General features: G+C 43.1%; 1 protein-coding gene across 2 annotated transcripts; it reads left to right on the plus strand.

Annotated features, from left to right (window-relative positions):
• Positions 1 to 520: 520 nt before the first annotated feature.
• Positions 521 to 5,896, plus strand: mzt2b (mitotic spindle organizing protein 2B). Of its 2 annotated transcripts, none has more exons than XM_041960645.1 (4): positions 521 to 580; positions 812 to 1,000; positions 1,732 to 1,889; positions 4,965 to 5,896. In XM_041960645.1, the coding sequence occupies exons 2-4, from the start codon at positions 825 to 827 to the stop codon at positions 5,111 to 5,113; spliced, it is 483 nt and encodes a 160-aa protein (XP_041816579.1). In that variant the 5' UTR covers positions 521 to 580; positions 812 to 824; the 3' UTR covers positions 5,114 to 5,896. The 2 variants fall into 2 exon arrangements, with proteins under 2 accessions (XP_041816579.1, XP_041816580.1); XM_041960646.1 differs by having other exon boundaries at positions 4,968 to 5,896.
• Positions 5,897 to 21,724: the final 15,828 nt, after the last annotated feature.

A 21,724-nucleotide genomic window follows, 5' to 3' on the forward strand; every position in this document is an offset into this window, starting at 1 on the left:
GTTGCGTTATGGATTAATCTATCCAACAGTTTAAACAAGAACAAATAAAATGATAAGTCGATTAATTAATTATTTGACTGACAGAAAATCAGTGGGGAATTTTTTTTGATAACTGTTTCACATTTCATGCTTTCGGCTTCATGATGAGGATTTGCTGCTTTGCCTTATAATTTTTATTATATATATTTTTAAATGTGGTTTATTTTAATAATTTTGAGGTTTTGACTATTGGATGGAAAAAATTCTTGATTATTCTTGCATACTCTTACTAAAGCAACATTGTCAATGCAGGACTTTTTTCGATACTGATGTTATTCTACATATATTAATGTGAATATATGAATCTGTAATATCTGGTAATGTGCATATTAAATAGATGCTTGTATTTTTCAACAGAGATCATCCCTGTGAAAAGAAACCATAGTTCTGTTTGCACTTGTAAGAAGAAAATTAATGCGTGTTGACTACAAGTCCCACAGGACGCCGCGGTTTGTCTCATGGTGATGACGTATATTTTGCGCGCCTCAAACTGTTGTGGTTAACGATACTCTAGACGTCTCTCATCACAGCTAGCTTGACGGCAAGTATTTTTTTGTTGAAAATAAAACAGTCGTTTAGTCTGTTAACCTGTTGTCTGTTAAAGTAATACTGGAGGAGGAGCTCGGAACAGGTTACTCCATGTTTTCACTCTGGGCGGGTAACGTTAGCTCGCTAGCTGCTGGGACATCCCAGCCGTCCTCATTGAAACATTCATTCGTCGAGTTCATGTCAAATGTACCTTATTTACTCTCCTTCATCCTCGTCCACTCAGGTATCCACCCCTAATGTCTCAACAACCGCAGCAGACGGTGCCCTCCGCCCCAGACTCCCCTGCGCTGGTGGTCACCAGTAACGTGCAGAAATATGCCATCAAGAAGAAGAAGGTCCTGAGTGCTGAAGAAACGGAGCTGTTTGAGCTGACCCAGGCTGCGGGGATCACTGTGGACCAGGAGGTCTTCAAGTGGGTGTCACATAACCAGTGTAGCACATTTACTAACACTGCACAGAAGTACAGTTGGTGGTACAAATACTGTACTTTTCCATTTCATGCTGCTTTAATCTTCTCCTCCTTTACATGTCAGAGGGAAAATCTTGTATTTTTACTCCACTACATCTATTTAAAAGAGTTAGACAACATAATTGATTCATTGTTTACTTTGTCAAGCAAAAGTGGCAAATATTTGCTGGCTCCTGCTTTTTAAATGTACAGATTTGCTCCTTTCTTAAATGAAGAGTCTTTGGATTTTGGGCTGTTGGTTGGACAGAAGAAGCAGTTTGAAGACCTCATTGTGGGCTCTGGGAAACTGTCATGAGCACCTTTAATCATGAAAACAACAGGTAGATTAATGAATAATGGGAATAATCCAGAGCCACCGGACAAAACTAGCTGATGTATATAAAGTTGTTAAAACTGACAATGTAATCATAAAATACAAACTACTGTGTCAGTCACTGGGGCCTTTTTTTCTGCAAAACAAGTACTTTCATTTCTTGTACTTTAAGTACATTTAGCTAGTAATGCTTCTCTTTGTGCTTCTCAATTTCAGTGCTTTTACTTGTAGTGGAGTACTTTAAGAAAAACATCTCAGTTCTTCTTCCACACTTGCAGAAACATGACTGCAGTGCATATGGAGTAAAAACAGGAGGAAACCTTGATCTCACATTCTTCCACTTCCTCTTGTTCCCTCCCAGGATCATAGTGGACCTGTTAAAGATGAATGTGGCTCCTCAAGCAGTCTTCCAGACTCTGAAGGCAATGTGTGCAGGCCAGAGGGTGGCTGAGAGCGGCGGCGAGTCTTCAGCTGCCTCCCACACCACTAGCATCACCACAGCACCTACAGAGGCCAGAGGTCAGTGTCTGCAGCATGAACAATGAACAGCAAATGACTGCAAGGTCACAGGTGCAAAGCGGGGGCAAAGTTTCTCTGTCATAACAGGTGCAAGAAAACTAACATGGCCGGGAGAGAGATGGCAATCAAGCCAGCTCTGTACGTGCCCAGACAGTCCAGAGCAGGATCGATCCAGCAGGAAAAGCACAGGTGTTACCAATAGCATTAATGTTGGTTACATTCTGTTCAGATGTCCTAGTAAACCACGATAGCATGACAGCAAGCCATTATGCACAATATCAGGACTCTGACTCCAAAGCAGCTAAGTGGAATTCAGCTGTTAGTCAGTTTATTATTTACAGCTGTGAGGTGTCAGATTATCTGTGTGAAAAGGCTAATCAGGCTCATCAAAACTCCTCTGGGGATTCTGTTATAGCTGTGAGCTGGATTTGTTTTTAGTAACCCTGCAAATATCATCACTTAATGATTTTATAGGTCAGGAGGTTCAAGCGCATTATTAGACCTTTGTACCTGCGTGCAATCGTCCTCTTTCAGGAAAAATGAGGTGCAACTAATGACAGTAATGATTGCTCAGTTCTGTTGACTTCTCGTTGGTTGTGTTTGAAATCAGTCCCTCATTCAGTCGTTCATTATTCCCACTTATTAGACTTACTCTATAATGAGCCAAACATTAAGATTAAAATGCATTGAATTTAGCACGTGCCTCAGATTTTGGACAATCAAATAAAATGGCAGAAAGCATGTAGCACGTAGTTTAAGACCAGTGAAAACATCGAAATATGGAGCACTGTGTACAACAAGTGAGCTCAGAAACAGCCCCAGTGAAGCAGCACACACGACGCAGGCAGGACTAAATGAAATGCAGCAATTCTTAACGTTATTAATTACACCTGTGATTTTCCTCAGTTCAGGTAGTGTTGAGAAAAGCAGCAGGAATAACACACAGACACACATACAGGCAAAAAATTAAAGTGTGTGTGTGCGCGCGGGCGTGCGTGCGCGGGCGTGCGTGCACGTTTCGGCAGAGTGGAAGTATAAAGAGCTCAAGGTCTCAAAGGCTCACAGCCTTTCATTACAAAGTATAGAAAGGGCCACAACTTTGAGAATTTTTTAGATGTTTTCTTTCTGACTCGGTTTACTTTTCACGTCTCTCTCGTCTTTCTTCCTGTGCTCTTTGATTCTCACTTCCCCTTTCAAGCGTGTGAAATATTCACATTCCTTTGCTTAAGTGCTGTACAGAGTGTAGTAGAGGTTCTTGTCCTGCACACTGCACCACCTAATCCTCCTCACTAAATAAATTCCTTCTTCTCTCCACACCATCGTGAGGCTTTTGCTCTGAAATGGAGGTGACCTGAAGACCAAGGAAATACATTAGATGTAAATAAAGAATAGAAGCTGATCTTCACTCTGTGCATGTCTCGGCCTTTCTAATTTCTGTTCTATCCCGCTTGAATTCTATTTTTTCTGCGAAGAAGAGGACTCTTTGGTCTCTGGAAAGAGCCCTAAGCCTCCTGCAGCTGCCCCCTCGGCCTCTGGCCCCAGAGCCACAAGGGTCAACACTAAGATTGTGGTCTACGGCCCCCAAGACGCTAGCTCTCCTCACACTCAAGGTCCCCTCTGGTGCACTATGCCCTCCACCTCCATCTGTCTGCTTGCTGTCCTCAAACTTCATGCTGTGCTTTCCTCATTTCATGATTAAGCGGAGTGGAACCTGTGTGTGTTTGCATGCATGTATGTGTGTGTGTGTGCACTTTAAGTTAAAGTGACTATGAGTTATAAGTGATCCTAAAGTTTTGGCTGATGTTTGAACTTGTCTGAGTTATAAGCAGCAGGACGCTTCATTCATGCAGGTTAAGAAAAATTAACTCCAAAAATCACCTCTTGTTTTGCTTCCTCTTCACTAAGCCGACAGAACGTAGAACAGAAATCTGTTCCAGCTGTTTGAAGTATGAGGGAGGACAATCGAACTCAGACTGCCTGATCTTCACTGACAGCAGGACCTTGGACACAGTGGCCTTAATAGCTGAACTTAAACTCCCCTGTGGGACATGAATTGAACAGTGTGCTCTGCTGTGAACTGTGCCGTCAGGATCCTGCAGCAGAGTGCTGCACATTAACGTACTACTGATTGTGAGTCATGTTTGTAGTCCGCTGAGTCTGAACATAACAGACATTTAAACTAACTGGTCAAAGTCATTGCTTGAGTGAAACTTTGACTAACAAAACAGAGAAAAGAGTTTTATTTGTAAAAGTTATGGTAACAACTGTAATGTGAGCAGTGCAGGCTTGAGACTAATCACAACATCTCATCATACAAAGCTAAAAACACTGATGGCATCTCTACTGAATGAAACATCGATTTTCAAAGAAAAGCACGATTTGTGGGTGGAATCTGTATCCAAGTACGGGATTGTAAAACCAGGACTGTCCAACATTGTGTCCCAGGAACAGTAGACCATGAAACGTTCAAAGACTACAGTGCAAGAAGCATTTACAGGGTGATATTAAATGCTGAAACACAGCGTAACAGAAGGGAGTAGAGAAGAGTTATAGAGTCACAAAACAGGCCGAATAATGTCAGTAAAACAGCAATGTCCATCTAAAGTTTGCTAACATTAGCTGCTGGTTGTCTCAGACCAGGTGAGGCTGCGGAAGCAAAACCATTGACAGTGTTGAATTAAGAAAAAATGGGTTTTATTACTTATGAATTGAACTTTTCATTTCTAAGAGGAAGATTTGTTGATTCGTCTTTCAGATGTGAGTCTTAATATCGTCTTGAGACGCACTGAATGATCACAGTTCATAGAGGATAAAGGCCTTTCTAGTCTCCTTTTCCTTCTTCTTATTGCTGTAGTCAAGTGCTGCAGTGTTGGTGTGCAGTAATATAAGCTGTGGTTAAAAGAAGGTAGGAAACTAAATCCATGTCTTTTTCAGTCCTTTGTGTCTTTCCCTCCTCATCACCACTTTCCATTTTTAAGCTTTTGTCATGTTGTTTGGAACATGTGCAGCAACAATCGTAATAGCTCAGCCTTTACCTGCTGCTTTAACTCTGTGTGTTTTCTTGCATTGTGTCAGCAGTGCGCAGCAAAGCTGCAGCGAGCCACAGCGACAGGAGCCGAGAGGCGTCCAGCCAGCGAGTGCAGCGGCAGCCCAGCGCCACCAGAGGGCAGAAGACCAAGAGCTCCGGCAGCAGCAGTTCCTCCTCGCAGATAAACTCCACATAAGACTCAGGTCAATATGAGAGCATTTGTAAATATGTTGTTTTCTTTATAGTTAATTTATCTGTCGGTTAAACGAAAATTAAACAAAATAACATGTTTTCTTACTGATGGAATTTTGGTTTTCTGAAGATGACTGTTGCCTCTCCCTCAGTGAATGCTACTTACAGCACTGAAAACATACATTTTATTTATAGAGTCAGTTACAAAGTTCTTTACATGATTGAATCGAGATTAAAACAAATATGCTGTCATACAATTTGAGGACCTATTCAGCCCCATTTTTAAACGTGTGCTTGTTTCAATTGTGACCAATTGGCACCATTAAACGCATGCTGAATTTGCTGTTAGCAGTGAGCCCATTGATATATAGATAACTCTCACTGGATTACTTAGATACTGAGCAAGACTGAAAAACGTGATGTTTCTCAGGCAAGTTCTGGACTTATGAAGAGTTTTTCTCTGTTTCGGATAATTGGCACACCCCACTGTGAACTTTCACAGATATGTGAAAACCTTGCAAAATAAAATTAAAGCTACCGGCATGACGAGATAGATGTCGCTGATGTAAGGAAACATGCATACTTGTTGTTTTATAATTTGGGTAAACATCCTGTCAGAGTGTGGCTTCACTCTCGTGCTGGCAAACGTTACTGTAAGCGAGCAAAGCCTTTTATTTGGTTGCCATGTAACTTTAAAGAGAAGAACAAAAAAAATAGATTTTTTTACCGAAAAATGAAAATGTCTGTATTCAATGTGCCACTTTTTATACAATGATTCATCCTGAATAAATCCAATAACAACATACGTACCAAATTTGACCCTTTGTGTTGCAAAATTTTTAATTTCTCAGGTTCCCAACAGCCCTAAACCTCTGCTCCTCACTGAGAAAACGTGAATATATTTTCACTTCAGAAGTTTTATCGCTGGACACTGCCGTTCTTACTGTTTGTGCACCAGAGGCCTCAGGTTCCCACATCACACTCCTGTCAGTCACATATCGGACCTCGATTGGCTTTTTGAAGCAAAAAATCCTGATCTTAGATGTCTGAACTCTGCTTATTCGTCATTCTGCACAGTGAAGTTCAAACATCGTGACTTCAGCGTGAGGTAACATGAGATCAGCGACTGTTGTGGAGCTGAAGCTGCTGTGACTGACTGATGAAGAGAAGCATCTCCTGTGGATCGGACACCTGATCCATTTAATAAGGTCATCATCTCAGCTGATTCTGGTCCGGTGTGCAGGATCAGTGCATCCATAATATTTCTATTGCCGTACTTTTTTTTTAAAAATAACCGTATTGATTTCCAGTCAGAGGATCTTATTCAAGCTGCAACACTCAACACTCCACACAGTCATCTTTAAAGGCACCACATCAGCAAAAGGCGAAGAAAGCCGGGCTTCTTTCTCTCTTTGCTGGTTGGCAACAATTCCCTGCACAGATCTGAGTACAGTGGTGGTCTGTCTTCCCTCTTTGTCTGGCGCTGAAGGAGAACAGCTGTCCTGCCTTTCTCTTTTTGAATGCTTGATAATACAGCCAGAACCTTGAGGAATGCAGGTTACTCCGCGATGGAGATGAAACACACATTTGTTAGCGTCACTTTCGAGAACGCTCTGTGCTATTGATCTAACTCTGACTGCTATGGTCTAATTGATTTTTCTTTTCTTTTCTGTCCCGTTTTTGTGAGGAGGAGAAGGGATCGATATATTTTTAAAAGTTCCGGAATTCTGTTGTTGCGCTGCCGTCACACGGGGGCAGTAGAAGCACGCAATTGATGTGCCCGCATCCTTTTTTTAAAGCCTTTCCTTAAATGCATCGCGCCATCATGAATGAAAGTGAGTCGGAAATGAATGCATTTTGCGCGTATTTGAAACAAAGCATCCTCTCATTCACAAACAGAGTGATGGTATACCTGAGAGGTGATGCTGTGTGTGTCGCTGCCTATGAGGCAGGCTGCAGGGCTCCATGCGGCTGCAGGGCTCCATGCGGCTGCAGGGCTTTTATGTGGCCGTTTGTCCTGTTTATGTGCCACCGCCCCCCCCCCCGCCTTTCCTCTGTGCTCTGCACTGATGGCAGCGTGCCTGTAATTGATGGCACCTTATTGCTGTGGTGTAGCAGGTTTAATGGGGCTTGACAGAGCAAGGGAAAGCAGCATGCACCCGGGGAGGGAACTTAACCCTTTCGCGCACAAACCCTCCCTCCACCCGCGTCCCTGCCCGTCCTCCGACGCCACCCTCGCCTGTTTTTCTGGTCGTTGCACCCTCCCCGTAGCACACCAGCGCATGCAAACACAAATGAGACTACAACAGGCCCAAGGTGATTAGCTTGTTTATGATTCCTACTGTTATCAGTGGTCATGGTAATGGCAGCCTGGTTCATGATCAAGGAAGCTCAGACACCCCTCTGACTCCAGTGCTCGCCAGCTGTCGGGGCTCTCCGCTGTTTGGCTTGGAGGAACCTAAAGGTGAGCTGCTGGGAATTTATTCCCTCCAACCTGCTGCCAGGCTGCAGTTCCCGGTGCGCCCTACAGGGGCCAGTGTGGATCCAAGCTACCAGCGCGGCCTTGCACCGCCTTGGACCTCCACAGGCATCCGCTCCGGCGTTTTGGATGTGTTTATTTTGTTATGAGGGAATTTCATCGCCGGCGCAGACTCCTCCATTAAACAGAGCGTGTTATCCTTCACTCAGGGCGGCGCGCGCACACGCACGCACGCATGAGAATTTGCGCGCGCACGTGCGCACTATATGCACCATTAATCAATAGAGACGATGAAATGATGCCATTGTGTGCGAGGCAAGGCGAACGGCACATTGAATAATGAGCTAGTCAACGCTGTTGGCAAATCATTAATGTAAGGTGTTGGTCTAAAGCCGGCTCTCACACTCTCTCTGAGCAAGCTGTTCCCAGGTGACAAAAAACTGGGGAGAGACACTATTTTAGGAGCTGATATCACACCTCTCTTTCTATTTTTTTTTTATCCCCATCACTTATATTCCCTCCTGAGTCTCTTTCTCTGTGAGAGCACTTGGGTGGGGTGTGGAGGAATATCATCCTGTTTTCTTTCTTCCCTTCTCTCCGTCTTCCCTCGTTCTCCCGGGTATTATCCCCCTCCTGTGAACTCTTGGTCCACATTTCTCTCTAAATTTATAGGCCACTTTCCCTCACTTGTTGTCTCTCTACATTCGCTCCCTCCTCTAACCCCTTCACTCTCCATCATCACGCCCCCCCCTCCCTCCCTCCTCTCTCGCTCCCCGCCATCACCCTCCTTGCCAGGCTGGCTGCAGATTGGCTATTTCCTGCACGCGCCCAGTAGAGCCCTTATCAGAGGTAGAGTGCTGATTGTTGGTCTGTCTCTCAGGCTGACTGACAGTTGGGGCTGCGCTGCTGAAATGCCTGATTTGGTCAATGTTTGTCTGTGGGGCCTTATCTCCACACCTTATATTAACTGCCTTGACAGTATGTGCAGGCAGTCTCTCTCCATCTTGTTGCACCGTTCCCCCCCTCACCACCACCACCCTCCATCCTCTGTCTCTATCTCCATTCTCTCTCTACACTCTGCTACGCACTATACTCTCTCAACCACCAGCTAAACACTTCCTCGCCGATCCTCCTCTTCCATCATTCTTCCTCTTGTAGCTGGATCAGCATCTCGAGCGCCATGGATGCCACTTTATTTCTCATTTGTTATTTCTTTCAAAGGCAGTAATGGAGCTAACATTCTTAAAGGGTCAGTTCATCCAATTTACAAAAAGACAGCCTTTTTCCTCCCCAGTTACTGTTTACTGAATCGAGCCGTGCAGAATTTTTTGGGGGTTTTATGCTCCGAGGTGTTGAAATGCTCATCTCTGAGATTTGGCTGCCAGTTCAACACAACGGAGGTGAACTGAATTGCATTTTTGTTCATCAAAGCGAATGACATTTGAAAAATTCCCTAGCAACGATTGTTTCCAGAAATAGAGTCTCGTTGTTCTGGATAATCCACAGATTTGGCTGTAAACAGTTAAATTGGAAGAGGTTATTGCTGAAGAAAACATTAAAACAGCACGTTCGGCTTCTTTTTCCAAACGTGCACTTTCAATGCTGCGAGCAGGACCAAAGCCAGCATTTTAGAAATAAAGGCTGAGTTTACGAGTCAGAAGTCTCCAAAATGTTTGAATTACTTGAATTTCTCACATTTTATTTATTCAGCGAGGTGTTCAGTTATATTTCCTGCAGGTTTTGTTTAAATTGAGCAGATCATCGAAGGAAATTCCTCTGGAAATCATCAGCTTCTTTTAAACTCAACACAACTGATCGAAGGAAAGTAGTAAATAGCTTTGTCTCCTTTTTTCCACCTGTAATTAGTGTAATTAGTAGATTACAAACTTCTCTCCAGAAAACATCCCAAGAATTTACATACCTGTAAATGAAGTGTAGAAGGCTGCTGACGGCTCTGAAACGGGTCGGAAGTGGATCTGGAGTTTATGGAGATTATGTGTCACACATAAAACATTCCTGTTTTGTTTCCACACATAATAACTAAATGCTGCCTCAATAGAAAAGCATTTACAGAAGGGTCTCTAAAACCCCCCAGTTCCCAGAAATAAGACAGAGGAGGTGACCGCATCTCATCTCAGTGAAGGATAACTCAAATACAGAGTGATCTGCATGGCTGGATACCACTGGACGAAAGGGGGGTTTTTTAGTTCGTAATTTGGTTGAACAAACAATCTTCATCACCATGAACACACACACACACACACACACACACACACTGTAGTTCATTCTGACTCCTGCATGCACTGTGCTGCTGCCACAAATACTCATTAGAGCACCAAATGTGGATTAATCCGCTGCTGAAAATAGTCCCCAACAAACGCTCCATTTCCTCCTGTTTCTAGTAATTTTTCCTAAAAGCTACAGTGTCCGGCTGTTTCAGGGAAATGTTTCGCCTTTTTTTGAAAATGAAATAATATTTTTATGACCTCTTTTTTTTACATGAATTACATCTTCATCAGGGATTAATGGAGTTGGGGCCGAGAGCCACAGACAGGAAGCCGTGAGGAGAGCACTGAGAGGCGGATTGACACGTTTTCATGGGATTTGCTGACAAAAATATATAATAACGTCAGCCTATTTTAAAATAGTCCTTTTGTTTTTATTCTTTTTAAATATTTCTTCTTGCTGTCACTGCTGTCTGTAGCAGCATCATTTCCCCGGCGTGGGATCAATAAGGTCACCTCGTATCTCATCAGAATGAGTTGAAGCCATGTTGTTTCGCTGCCTCTGCTTCTGCTTTGCTCTCTGTGATTCTACAGGTTGTCGCTCCGCTGTTTTAAACACTCTGACGAGCAATCCAAACAGCTTGACTGCCACAGTGACTGTAATCACTAAGGTAAATATACAAACAGTAACTGCACTGACGGGAGTTAATCCACACATACATGCAGAACCAGAAACTAACAGCTCTTCCTGCTTTTTGTTAAGTAGCACTTATCGACAGACTGAGGAGGTAAACATGGCCTCTTCAGCGGTATTTATTTATTCACTTTATTAGCGCGAGGCTGTTCATTCCGTCTGTTAATGGCAGCTGTGGGAACGAATAGAGTTCACACTCACTTGGACCCCTATTGTGTGGCAGGCTGTCAGGTTACACACACACACACACACACACACAAAGGCGAGACTCTGCACAGCTGCCTGCGAGTTGCGTCTTCCATTAATTGTTTTCTGAAGTCGCTGCTGCAGGAAGGTGCCTCTAAGATGTGGCAACGGTCTGCTTCTGCCGTCCCGACGGCGTGAGGTGTGTCACAACCGTTCAACAGGCCGACTCTACGTCACCGTGCCCTGATTGGATGCGCCGTGGAGCCTTTTTGTGCCATTCCAGCACAAAGTCATGGCTAGCACCGGAACTACTTTCTACTGGAGAAATAGTCCCTGGTACGACATGTCTGTTTCTCTACATCAGGTTTTGTTTCATTCCTTCCTGAGTTGGGCAGCTTTTTGTGTCTTTGTAACACAAACTGGATGTTTGATAAATTATTTACCATAAACCTGATGTGCAATATTAGCTAACTGATTAATGGAACTGTCAATCAGCCGTCAAAAATTAATTGATGACATTTGGTTACTTTATCAGAAAAACGTGGCTAAAATGAGCTGCATTACAATATGTTGCTTTTTGTCCCTTTTATATTGTCATAAACTGATATTTTATATTTGTGTTTTTGGACTTTGTGTTGGACAAAACAAGCAACTTGCAGTAAAGTCACTCAGTACATTTACTCATGTGATGTACTGAGATGCAGTTTTGAGGTATTTGTACTTTTGTCAGGTTTTTCCACATTATGCTGCTTTAGACTTAAACTTTGCTTCATTTCAGAGGGAAATATTGTCGTTTTTACTCCACTGCACTGATTGACGGCTATAATTACCACCTACTTTAAAACCTTGACCACCTACCTTGAGTGTAAAATGCTACTAACACATTAATGGACTGGTAATCGTGATCCGATAATATAGTAGTGCAACACGTATAGGAGGCCATTTTGCTGCATCGACTACTTTTACTTTTGATACTTTAAGCAATAAATCGTATGTGCTTTTGCTTATTTGATGCAGGATCTGATACTTTGTGCACCACTGGACGTCAGCCTACTTAGTTTTTCACTATTTTCTGGCTTTTTGTACACTAAACAATGAAAAAAAGCATTGGAGAAGTCATTGTGACATTACCTGAGTGTTGAGGGGCGACCTCAGTATTTCTGAAATCCTGGCAACGACTCCGGCCCTGACATGCTGCTCAGGAGTGTGCTGCATACTTGATGAAGTCCATTTGAAGGAAGAATACGTGTGAGGCCGGTTAAAAGAGGAAGTAACGTTCACTCCGCTGTGGATGATGAGCTGCTAATTGTTGACTGAAGAATAAACAGGAGAAAAGAGGAGTTTAATCATTTCCCAATTAAGACACTTCCAAAGGTGTTTTTGTGCATGTGTCTGTTACAGTGCTCCAAATTCCTTCTAATCAAGGCAGAGACAGAGGTCACGAGTCCATCTTTGTCTCACTTGTATTTCATGAATTTTCAGTTCTGTGTATTTCATCTATGAAGATTTTAATTGCATTTAATTATGCATATGTAATTAATACACCTTCAGTTTGTAGTTTAGGAACTTTTGAACCCGTTGGGTTTGAATTGTTCTGTTTTTTTTGTTTTTGTTTGATTTTGCAAAACAATCGTTTCACGAGAACAAAGTAATTCAGAGCTATGTGTAAGCTCACTTTTAAAAAAAATATCAGCTCTCTTTGTGTTCATTTTAATTGATTATTGGCTGATAGCTCTATCTGAAACTTTCATTCTTGTGTTTTTTAGTGCTGGGTTTTAACTTTGTGTGTTTTCGTGTGATGGTGTGAGCTTGCACTGGTGTGTGTTTGCTTCTCCAGGTGTGTGCACGCCTGCAGATAAAGTGGTCATCCAGGCAGCGTCCCCCTGAGGAATCCTGTATATGTCAGTGGTGTTATGTCATGTCACTGCTCTGACTCGCTGACACACTACTAGAATGAGTATTTTGCATGTGTAAAGGCAGATTTTTTTGTGTGTGTGTGTGTGTGTGTGTGTGTATATAGAGGGTTATGCTGTACAGTATCCTGTGCATGTGTTGGCCGTGCACCCTGACAGACCGCTGTGCTGCGTGCCCATTGTGTTGGCTCCTCACACACTGGTTCGCTGGAATAATGCCAACATCTACCCCCATTGTACCCACTCTGAAAAGAAAGAAAGCGCCCTGTCTCAGACGCACACACACACACACACACATTCACCTGTCTGTCAAACCACATGGCAAAAGCCACACAATTACCCTATAACATGATGAATATTTACATACACTGCTGATCCTGTTAAGGTTAATGCCGCTTTCATTCAGCTGCTTTTGTGCATCACTGATCTGAGTGTGTCCATGCCGTTGCACCTGAATTTAGAAGTTTGCAATTAATTTGAGACTTGACAGTTTATTAATGAAGGCAGGGGCGTCTTGGTGTCTCAGCGGGCTGCGGGATGAACAATGTAACTGCAGTGTTGTGGTTCTGAATCGGGCCCTGGACCTTGGATGCAAGTCATCCTCTGGTCTCCTCTGGCTCCTTGTTAAAACATTAATTTCATTTTCTCATGTTTCCAGATGTCTGTCTTTGAGATCTCTGTTTCTGTTTTGTCTTTGCAGAAACCATGAAACTAGTCCCTGTAGGAAAATGGTTAATTGTGGATTATCTCGACTAACCGTAGAGCTGTTTCTGGAAAAACATGTTGATTTTTACACTCCTGCATTCAGCTTTTCAATGCTGCGAGCGTCATCGTATTGGAGACAGAGAAATCACATCTGCATGGCCAGATATCACCAGAGGTGAGAGAGAAAATCTGCTTGTTTTTACAGCAGTTTGGGTGAACTGACCCTTTAAAGTGTAAACGCTCGGTTTGACTGTGTATTGCATGGATTGTGTGTGTGTGTGTGTGTGGGCTGTATCAGTCTGTAGAATAATGTGCAGCTCAGGTTGATATGACGACATGGTGCAACACGGGGAAAATGTCCTGTAATAACCACGCTTGTATTTTTTCAGGCCAAGTCTCAGATATTAAAAACCGGATGTCTCCTCGCTCTGTTCTCTCTATCTTACAATTTTCGCTTTCTCTTCCCGTCTCCTCTGACTTTTTAAAAAAAAAAACCTCCTTCCCTCCTGTCTCTTGCAGCCTGCGAGCACCCTCATACTCTGTCTCACTCTCTATCTCTGCCCTCCTCCCTCTATACACTAGGCCCCCCCTCACCCTCCCACTCCCTTTCTCCCTCTCGCTTTTCCCCTGGCAGGCTAGTGATTGACACTTACAAATTACCCGGCGGCAGTGGCATTGTGTGTGACCCCTCTCTCTCATCTCCAGCCCGCCGCCGTTTTGTCATCTAATTACTGTGAATCCCCGGCCTGCTCCCCACTGCTGCATTTTTAATATGCCTGCCTACCCCCCTCCTCTGTCTCTCTCTCTCTCTCTCTCTCTCTCTCAGACACACACACACACACACATCCCCCTCTTCCATTCACCTGCAGCCTACTTTACCTGCTTCTCTGTCCAATACTTGGAGTGCAACCATCGTCTCTATATCCTCCTGTGCACCCTCCGAGTGTTTTCTCTCCACCGCCTCCATTATCACACCATCACCTCTCCTGCCTCCTCTCTCCGCTCTCCACCTCTCCGTGGAGTGTCACTCCATCCCACACATGGACCAATCCATGTCAATCCCTCTGTTTGCGTTTCAGTTTTCAGTAGTATCATTAAAGTGTTTGGCAAACATGTTTTTCGGTTCACCTGATCAATACGTGCTAATGAATGGACGGTGGTTTATGAGCTGTGGCAGGAAGGCAGATTTGAAGATTTTACCTTCCTGTGCTCAACTCTTAATTACTCTCTTTTCTTATTTTTAATTGTGTTGAATTGCTTGTGTATATTATTTAGTGAAGTGCAGTTCATTATGTTTCTCTACTGTTCTGTTGCAACAACAGTAGTAAATAAAAAAAAATTCCATTATAATTACTTTCAGTGTGTGTGCAGCTTCCATTTGGGTTTAATTTATGTTTGTTCAAAATGCTAACGATGAAGTCTTCTTTTCATAAAAATATATAATAAAAGTCTGTTGAATAAAAATGCACAAAATACCAAGGCAAGCCATTCTTTCACCTCAAGGTGACATATTTAAGGACTGTATGGCATCTCGATTTTCAGAAAAAATGCATTAAGTTGTTGAAAAATTGCCTACCGCATGCATGCAGCGCACTTATAGGCACAGATAAAGATTTTTTTTGTGTATGTGTACACAGCAAACGCAAGGAGAACCTTCACTTTAGGTGGATTGGAGCATGACACGGTGCAAATGTCCACAAACACAATTCCTGTCATAGCTGGGCCTCATATCGAGATTCTACCTGTTTAGTGTGTGTGTGTGTGTGTGTGTTTGTGTGTGTGTGTGTGTGTGTGTGTTACCGTTAAACCTGCTCACACAGTCGCATTGTGGGGACTCGCCTTCCTTATGGGGACGAAACGCAAGTCCCCATAATGTAAATCATTAAATTCAAGGGTGAAGACTTGGGTTATGGTTAGGGTTGGTCTGCAGGAAATGAATGTAAGTCTATGTAATGTCCCCAATAGTGATGGAAACACAACCGTGTGTGCATGTATGTGCGTGCACGTGTGTGTGTGTGTGTTGTCGTCCACGGCTCAGCTGCCCACAGCCAGACTGAGCTCCCCTGCCGATCCCCATCTTCCAGCTAGAAATCAGCAGAGCATGGCAGACTGCTGCTACAGCACAGCTCCAGAGGAAGGAGGGAAGAGAGAGACAGAAAGAGCTGAAGGAGGTAAAGACAAATAGAGAGAGCGGTGCGGGATGGTCGAAGAGGTAGAATTCACTGGGAGTGCTGTTTTCCTCTCCTTGGCTGCGTAGCTCTGCAGATGACAAAGTTTTATTTAGAGTCAGGCGACGACAGATGACTCGCAGTCCGGCTGAAACAGACGTGGAGGCGGCCAGGCCGGGCAGGGGCCGACCTGCCCCTCCACCTTCTGATGTTGCTCCAGGGCGTGGTAGGATTTAGCATGGCCTCATTACCTTGTCATGAGTTTGGAGAAATATGGGCCTCCTGAGAGAGGCTCAGGGACGTGGACTGATGAAAAGAGAAAAGGAAGGGGAGCTGACAGCAGACGCATGGAGAACGCAAAAAAAAGGGAGGGAGGAGGTGGGATGAATGAGAAAAAAGGAGGGAGGAAAAAAAGAAAGGAGGGTAATTGAGAGAGGAGGGAGGAGAGATGTTGGCAGAGCTGGAGAAATAGAGAGAAGATGGGGAGGGATGGAGTATGGCGGGGAGTGGCGAAACTAATGGTCCTGCCTGGAGAGATAGTAGTCAATCAATCATCTTTAAACAAAAGCAGCAGGCCCAGGAGAATATTTAAGAAGTGCTTATTTAATTAAAAGTCCCTTTGCTCATATTTATGGGCCATCCTTCCTTCAAATATTAACCTTCCAGGTCCTGGGAGGCCTTGGATGACTCAGCCCTGCACTGGGGGCTGGAGGCCTGGACGGGGCGACGGCGCTCGGCTCGTACAGGAAATACAGTATTCACTCCTATACTGTACTAACATGCACAAATTATTATTACAGCCACATAAAATACATGATGTGTTTATACAGCAGCATATTCAGACTCAGATCCCGACTTCAATACCACGAAAATACTCCTGCAGTCGAAATTTTACTTTAATATTGTACATGACAATTTAAAGCACTCATTCAAAGTGTTTTATGATTCTATATCATAGCATTGGATTATTTATCAATGATGAAGTAGAATTTTCCTCTTGTAGCTGGTTGGAGTGGAGTGAGTTTTAATTGTAAAAGTAACCACGGCTTCAACTAAAGGTTGTATGATTTGATTATTTTTCCAATCCACCAATTAACTGTTTGGTATGTAAGTGGCAGAAAATACTGAAGAACGTCTTCACATTGTTTAAAGCATCTGACCAACAGTCGAAAACCCAGAGATATTCAACACGGGAAAGTGATAAACCCTTACATTAGCTGCTGGAACAAGAGTTTGGTGCTGCTGTTGTTTGAGGAACGATTTAAAGGGGCACTTCGGTATTGCTCTTCCATGTAGCTAGAAGAACAGTCAAACGTGAAGCAGCAGAGGTTGAGCTATCCTGACTTTAACTCTTTAGTATGGCTCAAGCTCCTAAAAAATCCTGGATCCTACATTTCCCATAATGCAACTCAGGGAATCTTTTTGTTAGAGCCTTCCTGACCTGTAGCTCAATCTTTCTGTTGTGCATTTGAAGTCTCCGAGCGGGCTGGAATCTCAGGGTAAGTTATACTCAGAGAAACTGATTACGTGTGAAACAGTTGGAGCTAAATTTGTAGTCCATCGTTGAAATTCAGCACTTGTAAGTTCAGTGGAGTAAACATGTAAGTATGGAAGTACAGTACTTAAATAAATGTCCCCTCCAGAGACAAAGACAAGATATGACATCAAATACAGTTTTTATTATTTCTGTGCTTCGTCAATAAGTAAAGCAACTTTTTGCTGTCATATTTTTTTTTCACACAAGGTGAACAAATACAATATCCTGCATGTCTTCAGCTAATATATTTAGACACTTAGCTGCCGTTAAAGAGTCAGCCGCTGAATACTCAAACATAAAGATCAACAGTCGTGAAGGTGTAAATATAGTTAATTTCCGCCAGCCTTTATAAACATGTGACATGTCACAGTGTGGTATCGAACCGACATCTCCTCTGTTGTTCTCACCTGTGGCTACACGGCTCACACGTAGAAATCGGCGTTCGTTGCTCCTGCATCCTCCGTCTCCTGACTGCCTCCCTCCAGCTGATGTTTAGCTGACAGCTAGCGGGGGAACGGGCGTCTTCTCTCCGACATCACACACGTTCTCACGTGCTCGCACACATCCTCAGACTGCGGAGACGATCAACACTTCACAGTGTTCCCAGTTTCTAACGAGAATGAGATCACAGGTAATGTTCACTTAAGACCTTCAAAGACTCTCCACTTTACATAACTGTTTTATGAACCGGTGCTCACTTTGTGGAAGCACCTCACTATGTTCAAGCACCCACCCGGGGAGAGCTTGTTCATTACATTTAGTGATACTTACACAAGATGCTGGCATTGCTTTGGCTCATACCTACATTTTTGCCATCTTTCTGCCATGAACATATTTACCGCATTCATCAGTGATAATTACTTTATTTGTCCCCTTGCTGGAATTCATCTGGCATGGTCTGAGCACACAAAGAAAAATACACATGCAGTAATGCAGAGATGCTTGCCACGCAGCACGGCTCCCCAAATGGTTAGGGGTTAGGTGCCTTGCTCATGGGAACCTCGGCGGTGCCCCAGAGGTGAACTGGTCCCCAAGACAAGCCATTATGGACTGAGATACTGCCGCTCCAATTCAGTTTGAACATTTTAACACCAGAGAGGAATAAGAGTGAGATGGAGGATTGAAAGTAAAGTTTCTTTTGCTAGAATTCATGTATATGAAGGCCTCAAACTTAATGTAAATACATGAAAGTACTGAAGGAGTTTGGGCTCATACATTTGTTTAGGAGTTGATTAATTAACAGTCTTTCTTTTTTTTTTAGGTAGCTATAACCAATATTTTTTAGATTGGATCACATGATTCACAGTGATGAGCCTAAGAATCACTTAACTCTGCAGTTCATCTCTTCTTCGTCACCATTTTGGTTCACTCTTACAGCTATCATCAGTTTCCTGATGCAGCAGGCAGCTGTTCGCAGTGAATAGCCTCTAAAATCATATTGTACACTACCTGCTCAACACCATGCTGAGAGGAACAGTTAGATATGGTGGGAGGAACAGTTTGATATGCTGGGAGGAACAGTTAGATATGATGGGAGGAACAGTTTGATATGATGGGAGGAACAGTTAGATATGGTGGGAGGAACAGTTAGATATGGTGGGAGGAACAGTTTGATATGCTGGGAGGAACAGTTAGATATGATGGGAGGAACAGTTTGATATGATGGGAGGAACAGTTAGATATGATGGGAGGAACAGTTAGATATGGTGGGAGGAACAGTTAGATATGATGGGAGGAACAGTTTGATATGCTGGGAGGAACAGTTTGATATGATGGGAGGAACAGTTAGATATGGTGGGAGAAACAGTTAGATATGATGGGAGGAAGAGTTAGATATGTTAGACATGATGGGAGGAACAGTTTGATATGATGGGAGGAACAGTTAGATATGATGGGAGGAGCAGTTTGATATGATGGGAGGAACAGTTAGATATGATGGGAGGAGCAGTTAGATATGATGGGAGGAGCAGTTAGATATGATGGGAGGAACAGTTTGATATGATGGGAGGAAGAGTTTGATATGCTGAGAGGAACAGTTTGATATGCTGAGAGGAACAGTTTGATATGATGGGAGGAACAGTTAGATATGATGGGAGGAACAGTTAGATATGATGGGAGGAACAGTTAGATATGATGGGAGGAACAGTTTGATATGATGGGAGGAACAGTTTGATATGATGGGAGGAACAGTTAGATATGGTGGGAGGAACAGTTAGATATGATGGGAGGAACAGTTAGATATGATGGGAGGAACAGTTTGATATGATGGGAGGAACAGTTTGATATGATGGGAGGAGCAGTTAGATATGATGGGAGGAACAGTTAGATATGATGGGAGGAACAGTTTGATATGATGGGAGGAACAGTTTGATATGATGGGAGGAACAGTTAGATTTGGTGGTAGGAGGAGTTCTAACAGAATTCGAGTGTGTAATTAACCTTTAAAGGGTGATAAAATGTCACTGCTTGTTTCTGCTGCCCCCAAGTGGCCAAAAAAAGTTTCAAGTGCTTGCAGCAATGAATTTTAAAGCAGCATTACGCAAAAGTATAATAAAAATAAGTACTAAAATACCATAAAACATTAACCAGATGATCTAGACCACCAAAAACTGTGGCATTTAAAAAACGCGATCAGCAGCCCAAGCAGACGACCTCTTTCCCGTCTGTCCGTACAAGTGATTTTTTGAGAATGCAGCTGAAGAAACAATCTGACTGCCAGAAGCCTGCAGCAATAATTTCCCCCATAAATTATGCAGGATTATGATTAAGATCTCCATCATATGGAAGATAAAATCACAATTTGCTGTAGGTTTAATAGGAGGAATGAACTGGACTGTATGAAGCTTTCTCTCTAATGCATAAACTGATGAATATCATGGGTCTGAGTGCTGATGACCTCTAACTGTGTCCACGGCCAGTGTTTGGAGTCAGCATCTAGTGAGGAAAACATAAAGCTATTGATGCAGGTTAAATTTGTCCAGTATTTGTGTTGTTTAAAGTCTTAAATCTAAAAAAAAAACTTTCAGGTATCTTTGACTATATTCAAAGGCCTCCTGTTCCTCCATGTGATCAAATCAAATGAAATATGACCACGTGAAGCTATGCTAATGCGGACATTTTTAAATTGTGAAATTGTTGTATCGGGATAAATTTCTTACAATGTTTTTAAGGGAGTCCTGAATGTTACACTCACAGGACAATTTGCAGTTGATTGGATGGAATGGCTTTTTATTTTTCTTAACATGTGTTTTATTGTATTTTTCTGATGTTTGTTCTTAATTTTTGTCTTTTGTCGGTAAACCTGAAAATGCTGCTCCCAATAACATAAAAGATTATCCAGTTTTATTTGTAATGTAAACGTGTCCCCTCGCCTCTTTTGTCCGCTGTGCTCTTACTTTGTTAACTGGTCAAATATGAATCACGGCACAAAGAAGCGAAAACATCCAAACGTTGGTTTGTTTTCTCAGCGTTCATACTCTATGCATGAGCCTGTTTGTGTTTGCTTTGCATTCTGTATGTGAGAGGAAATTCAAGTGGATGGCACTGAAAAAATATATACAAAGGATAAATTGCAGGGGAGGGGGCACAATAAGAGATAGAGAGAGAGGCAGAAAAGAGGGAAAGGGGGGGCATGTGGAAGTATTTGTGTGTGTTTGTGAGGACAGACCAGCAGACCAGAGACAGACAGAGGGATGGAGAGGGAGAGAGGTTATTGCTGGGAAGCGTGAAGACAATAATGCAAACTGACACTTTAGAAATGAGATGCCGGTTGCCTTGGCAACAGGCCCTGGGCTAGGGGCTACCGGGAAGGGGTGAGGATGGGCGAGGGTGAGCGAGCACGGGTGAGAGGGGCTGCGGCGAGGGCTGAGATAGTGAGTAAATTACGTCTGATTAGAAGCGCAGTCGTTTGAAAAGAGCAGAGAAAAGCCTGGCGAAAGGACGAGAATGAGCTGCACTGCGCGTGCACACGGACAGACCCGCCTCCCGGGGGTTCTCACAGGTAGCGTTTACCTGAAGAAGTACTCGCGCTTGTTTCCGGTCACAGGTTGGATTGTGCTCAGCGTTGCACGGCGGTGTTCCTGCTCTGTATTTACTTTATTCTTCATGTTCGCTGAGATAAAGCGCAGAAAATCTCCTCCCTCTCTAACCTTCCTTACCTGGCGCTCTGCTTCCTGGATGGGCGGAGCCTCAGAATCAATTGAGGCAGCTGGTGGCAAACACTTTTTAGCAGAAAGAAGCTGGCTGGCCTCACGTGGCTGCCTCATCCCTCCACAGTTCTGATCTCTGTGTTCCTTTGCTTTAAAATGCATTTAAAGCAGCTTCAGTTGTTTATTTGCTACACAAGTTTCAGCAGTGATGAAGTTTTGGTGAAGTTTGTTAATTCTTGTGCTTCTTGTGTTTGATGATAAACTGCTACTTATTCATTTATATCTAGATTAATATCCGTTGTTATCCTTTCTTCATGCTTCAAGACGAATATTCCTCATAAATAACTCTTGTGAGACAGTGTGAAAAGCATGGTAGGATGCAAAAATGTATGCATGAAAAATGCATTCATGCTTTTAAAAGACTGTACATTCTACTTTAAACCTGCATATTTAGCATTCATGAGCAGTATACAAACATTTCATAGCTTGCTTGTAACGCACTATAACGTAGTTGTGAGCAGCTATAAGGACATGCTTATGTGTTTATTAATGTTCAATAT

Source organism: Chelmon rostratus, chromosome 19 (genome assembly GCF_017976325.1).
Source record: "Chelmon rostratus isolate fCheRos1 chromosome 19, fCheRos1.pri, whole genome shotgun sequence".
NCBI lineage: Eukaryota > Metazoa > Chordata > Actinopteri > Chaetodontiformes > Chaetodontidae > Chelmon > Chelmon rostratus.

Bases quoted from the DNA above. Each gene is read 5' to 3' on its own strand.
- mzt2b (XM_041960645.1), top strand. From the start codon at position 825: ATGTCTCAACAACCGCAGCAGACGGTGCCCTCCGCCCCAGACTCCCCT. The intron at 1,001-1,731 runs GTGGGTGTCACA...GTTCCCTCCCAG, and splicing joins GTGGACCAGGAGGTCTTCAA to GATCATAGTGGACCTGTTAA. The intron at 1,890-4,964 runs GTCAGTGTCTGC...GCATTGTGTCAG, and splicing joins AGCACCTACAGAGGCCAGAG to CAGTGCGCAGCAAAGCTGCA.